The sequence below is a fragment of the Neomonachus schauinslandi genome, chromosome 4 (genome assembly GCF_002201575.2).
Source record: "Neomonachus schauinslandi chromosome 4, ASM220157v2, whole genome shotgun sequence".
NCBI lineage: Eukaryota > Metazoa > Chordata > Mammalia > Carnivora > Phocidae > Neomonachus > Neomonachus schauinslandi.
The window spans coordinates 107,542,832-107,548,807 of NC_058406.1; the positions used below are offsets into that span (position 1 = coordinate 107,542,832).

General features: G+C 31.4%; 1 protein-coding gene across 1 annotated transcript; it reads left to right on the forward strand.

The window, feature by feature from the left end:
* The first annotated feature begins 204 nt into the window (after positions 1 to 204).
* PPDPFL (pancreatic progenitor cell differentiation and proliferation factor like) lies at positions 205 to 4,944 on the forward strand. The gene is made up of 4 exons (XM_021688295.1): positions 205 to 259; positions 2,030 to 2,101; positions 2,203 to 2,302; positions 4,881 to 4,944. The coding sequence occupies exons 1-4, from the start codon at positions 205 to 207 to the stop codon at positions 4,942 to 4,944; spliced, it is 291 nt and encodes a 96-aa protein (XP_021543970.1).
* The last annotated feature ends 1,032 nt before the right edge of the window (positions 4,945 to 5,976 follow it).

The following is a 5,976-nucleotide window of genomic DNA, read 5'->3' on the forward strand; positions in this document are numbered from 1 at the left end:
TCTTTCTATTGTATATTTATTACATGGTAAATTATGCTGCTTTGCAAAAAATATATGTGTATATTTTTTTCCCATATATGTGTATATATATATATATATGGAAAAAGAAAAGGAAACTCCATGCAATTAACAACCTCTCTTTCCCTGTTACTGTTCCCAGATTGCTGTTCGCAGTCTCTCTGGCTCTTGTTCACAGGGAAAACAATGGCATCAGTGCCTTCCATTGGTTGCCTGCTGGCCAAAAATCAGTATTATCGAAGTAAGTTGTTATCATCACTAGAGTACTATATTCCTAGAGAATGTGACTTGAGGTGATGTTTGGGAGATATTATTAACCTACATATCGTGTCCTGGTCAGAACTTAAGGGACAAGACTTGACAATTGTCTGTGACAGTGAAGAAAATAGGAATAGAACTCATTCAGACCTCTTTTAATCAATATAGTTAAGGCTTATCTCTTCGTTTTAACTCTGTTATATCATATTGATGAAACCATTAACACTTATAAATAAGTGAAAATAAGCTTACATTTCATAATTATGTTTTAATTTCATGTATCTTGCATTTAATGAGATACTATTAAAAGCTGATAATTTTACATAAAGAAAATGCTATTTATTTCTTACAAAAGAAGGGATAACATGACTGTTTCAAGGATTCTTTAATTTCCATTTTTTCTTGGATAATAGGTCAGCTTCTATTTGCCAGTTTTATTTTTATTTATCTATCCACCTGTGAATATTCATAGCTGAATAAAAAGTTGTAGCTTCTTAAAGAAAATTTGGAAATTTCATAGAATGAAACAACCATTCAGAAACAAATTATCATCTATTGAAAATATGCCCACATGTCGAAAATTCTAATTTCAAGTTTTCTTTGTAGATAAAAGTTGGAAATGTCTATTGATTTATTCTTTTTATAAAATTGTTAAACTATTTTCATTTACTTAGTGTTATTATATCCATAGAAGTTGTTTTTATATTCTGATAATTTAAAAGACTTATAGGTTTAAAATACAAGTATGATAAAACAAAATAAAATGTTTATTCTTTAAAAATAGTTCCTTTGGGCGCCTGGGTGGCTCAGTTGGTTAAGCAACTGCCTTCGGCTCAGGTCATGATCCTGGAGTCCCTGGATCGAGTCCCACATCGGGCTCCCTGCTCGGCGGGGAGTCTGCTTCTCCCTCTGACCCTCCCCCCTCTCATGTGCTCTCTCTCATTCTCTCTCTCTCAAATAAATAAATAAAAAAATCTTTAAAAAAAATAGTTCCTTTATTTCTAAATTTGTAACTTTTGTAGAATATTTAAATATATGCATATGTAATATTTCTAATGTAATACAATAATATTCATTCTTGATTTTGTACTAAGATTTTGAATTTGGTGATATTTATGTTTTAAATTCTACATCTATATCTATGGAGAGAGACAGAGTTGTCCACCATGGAAAGAAATATATCTTATTAATAGAAAATGTAAGAGTGTGCTAGGAGACCATTGCTCTTCCAAGTAGCTCTCTTCCAGTCTTGGTCCAGTGGTTGGCATGGCCCACAGAAATCAGCAAGAACTTGCCCACCAGAAAAACATGAAGAAATCCCATGAAATTAGGAAGGGAAAAAGAAAGGAGGGTAGCTTGACTACCTCTCAGAGAAAGCAGAGGGACTCTGAAATAATGCAGCAAAAACAGAAGACAGCTAATGAGAAGAATGATGACTATTTGGAAAACCTGGGTGCTATTTGTCAACTAGGTGTATCATAAGCTCTATGATCAAAATTTTGTGGAGCAAACAGTCACATATTATGACATATCTTTTAAAAATTATCTTAAACTTAAAAAAAGAACATGTAATATGCGTTTTTCCAGAAGACTTTTTAATTGACAATTTAATCCATTTTTCAATTCATGAAGTCATGATCTAGGAGTTTCAAACCATGCTACCTTGCTAGTTGGGAGTTTATGCATAAACAATATGTCTGTGTTTGTTTGCCCATTATTTATTTGTTTATTGATTCTCATTTGTTTCCTACAGAGGCCAGTATTTCTTCAGTTAGCTCTTTAACTGATTCTGTTAACATCATACCTGATGACAAATCCCAACAAGGTATTTCGTTTATTTCTTATCAGCATGACCCTCATTATTTTCTTTGTTTCTAATCTTCCAAATGTGTTTGAGAAGGGGGTAATATGACTTTTATTTGATAGGGTTACCGAAAGTGGAAGAATCCAGCTGGTGGTTTAAATCCTTTTTCCATTCTGAACCTGTGCTTTCAGTTGTGAGAGGAAAAGATCTGTCTGCTAGTGGGTATGTTTTAGTTTTTCTCTCATAAAGATATTTCCTTATCAGAATGAAACAATATAGGTAGTAATTACTATGTTAAACATAAGGGATAAAACACAGTTGTTTCTTGAGGGTGGTGAAGGCTTTAATATAAAGCATACTTGAGGGATTGAGATGGAGAAGACATTTGCTCCCCCATTTTGTTAACTATCAGTCAAATCATGAGCACTCTTTCTAATTCTGTCACTAAAGAGAAATTGAAAGTCACGTGCCAATATTTATCATTGTTTGGGGGAAATGGATTCGGAATCAGAGGCAAATTTCTAAATTTGTTTTTCCAGTACTTTCAGGAAACAAATAACAATTATCTACTCTAATAAAAGGAAACATGGCTCCTTGGAGAAATAGCCAGCCCCAGGACAGGGAAGGGAAAAAAAAAAAAAAAAAAAGCCTGGACCATCTTATGGTGTGAAAGAGAAAGAAAAGCTCAAAAAGTGATGGAGATATGTCAAAATGACATAGGACCCAAATGGCCAAATCTGGGACAATTTCAGCAACAAAATAATGACAATAACAGATAATTGCCACTGAATAAAATAAAACCTGTTAATTATTATTGATATAAATAAATGAATAAACAAATGAGAGAGAAGGGAAAGCTCTTTATTGCAGTATTCTAATAAATGTAGAAGGAATGATGGAAATAGAGAATTACCACTTCACATATATTACAGTAATAATTGTTCCAGGCAAGGATTATCAATGGGTGCTAAAATAGATGGGGACAAGTATGAGAAATGAGTTCTTCTCAGAGTGTCTCCCCATAAATATTTATTAATTAAACGGGGAAAATAGTAATTTTCCAATGGAGAAAACTATCAGATACCACCCTAACAAAAACAAACAGAAAACAATTATTTAGGCCCTAGACTACCTACTTTAGTCCCACTGCTGGCTTTGATTGGCCTCTGTATGGTGCCAATTACTACATAGAAGACTGTATTGGTGGATTTTCATACAAGTGTTTCTACATATTTTGAACCCTAACACACTGAATAGCACAATTGTTATTCTAATGGTTTCTAAAATACTTACTTTGTTTTTTTAGACACTTAACTAATGACTAGTTACTAAGTAGAATAAAAAGAATAAATAATAATGGATTGCATAGATCCTAATGTTAAAACATAACATAAAACAATGTTTTTTTTTAAATTTTATTATGTTATGTTAATCACCATACATTACGTCATTAGTTTTTGATGTAGTGATCCATGAGCACTGGGTGTTATATGAAAACATAAGGGCTTTAATGAATTTTTTACATATATAAATTTGAAATAGAATCAATTAAATATGGATACTTTTAAAAATCAAAGAGAAAAAATCAAAGTGAGGTTAATTGTTGAAAACATGTATTCTTTATCAAGTATATTAATTTGAGTTATCTAGGTAACTTTCACTTATTTTTCACTTTACTTTGACTATAAAGACAACTTACAGCTAAACGTTTCTCAGCTAACTATTTGTGTATGACGGTTCAATGAACATTGTTGTAATAGCTAATTATTTTATACAGCACTAATTGTTGACAATCAAGAAGATTCTACCTGCCGAGGTGCTATGTTTGTGAACCACACTTTTTAGTACTAAGCTATTCCAGATGACCTTTCTTCATTATAAGAAGACAGAAACCTGCTGGAGAACCCATTTATGAGATAGGATCTCTGCAGCCACCCATCCAGCAGAAGATTAGGCATTTCCTTCATTACACAGACTGTTGCTGCAAGTGACATCAGCAGCATGGAGAATATTGGAAAAGTATGCCTTTGAAAACATGTGCCTTTTTAAAATAATAAGTCTTCAAATGTAATGATTTGTATGAAGTAGCTTTTTCTATACACATTATTTTTCAAAAAGTTTTCAAAAGTTTCTAATTGATATTTTCAGAAAATTGTCAGGCTCTCTATATGCCTGTTGAATGATTTATTATACCTAAAAAGTGAAACCTAAGAATGGTTTCAAGGTCATCGATTTCAGAAATGTAGAGAGCAGTTGCAAAATTGTATTTTTAATCATGAGCATTGGAAATAAAATACATCCCCATAAATATATTACCTGTTAAAATATATTCCTGTATAATGTACAGGAATACATTATACATTATATTATATTCCTATATAGTTAATTTGTTATTTGTAGACTTTAAAATTCATGATTTTAAAAAATATTTAACAATATAAAATAATCTATATATGGTGTGATTTTAGTTGTGCTAGATATGTATGTATTCATAATAATAGACTGAGAAGAAATACACCAAAATGGTAATAGTGACTATTTCTGGAGAAAGAATTATGGATGATTTTCATTTTCTTCTTTATCTTTTTTTCTGTATCTTTTCAAATTTTCTAATATGATGTTTTTGTGTATAATTAGAAAATAATAGATGTTATAATAAAAAGAAGCACTGGACACATTCTGTGAGCCAACCTGCATTGGCTAGAATATTCCCTTCTTTCCTCAATATGGGGTAGATAGTATTAAATGAGTTTCAGTTGAAAAGTTTCTGTATACTGCTTGCAAATATTTTTCAATGAAGATGTAAGGCTTTCGAAATTAGGGATGGTGAATTCACTCAGGTTGATGTCACTAGTCTTATGTGACTATTGTTGCATTAAACATCCAGGAGAACACACATGGTTGTTAGTAAGGCTGTCTTCTTACCCAGCTGTATCAGGACTGACCATTTACAGTGATGGACACAACTGACCAATTATTTACTACTCTTTCCAAATGGGACATACGTTCCTTCAATTTTGTGTTTTTCTATCACTTTGCTGTCAGTGAAGACACTCATATATCACATTGGCCCAATAGTACATCATTATTTACATGCTGCTGCTCTTCTGGTGGTTGTTTGCATTTATACTTTTAATAAATTTGTAGAGGCTGATTAAATTTTTGGACTATATATCTCATTTGGCTTTAACATAAAATTAAATTACAGTGATGGAAGACTATTTTTTTTCTAAAGTGAGAGAAAAATATGATGAAACAAATATGGTAAATTATGGGAGATTTTGTTTTTCTCTTTAAGATTATCAACAAATTCCTTTTTCTTAGCCACTTGGTATATGTGTGAACAGATTGCTTGTTTAGGTTATTTGTTGTGTTTCCCCAAATAGGTTATCAAGTTGATATTTACTTTGTTTACTCAGAAAGATAGGATTTATTAAATTATACCTTTTCCCTATGTATTTGTATATTTTGAATGTGTCAAAAGTATTGCTTTTATAGTAGTTTAGACTAGTGTTACTGTTGATGAAAGTTATTGTTTAAAGTAGTTGGATTTTACATAAGATTTTTAGTCAAACATAATGAGCATAAATAGAATTTTAGAGTGGCTAATACACACATATATATATGTGAGACTAGATGATGGATGGATGACTAGATAGATGTATCGATAGATGATAGATGATAGGGATCCTGAAAAAAAATATATAAGGAATCTTTCAGAAAAGTAATGTTAAAGTGAATTTTTAAAAAATTGAAAGGATTCTTGTGTGCTATCCCAGAATTTGTACAGAGTGAGGATGATATAAAGAGAGAACAAAATGTCTTCTAGATAAATTCTAATTAATTGCTTCTAATGTAGTTTTTCTATAGTTCAGACACTTTGGGGCTGCGTTTAA

Bases quoted from the DNA above. Each gene is read 5' to 3' on its own strand.
- PPDPFL (XM_021688295.1), top strand. From the start codon at position 205: ATGGCATCAGTGCCTTCCATTGGTTGCCTGCTGGCCAAAAATCAGTAT. The intron at 2,102-2,202 runs GTATTTCGTTTA...TTTATTTGATAG, and splicing joins TGATGACAAATCCCAACAAG to GGTTACCGAAAGTGGAAGAA. The intron at 2,303-4,880 runs GTATGTTTTAGT...TTTTCAATGAAG, and splicing joins AAAGATCTGTCTGCTAGTGG to ATGTAAGGCTTTCGAAATTA.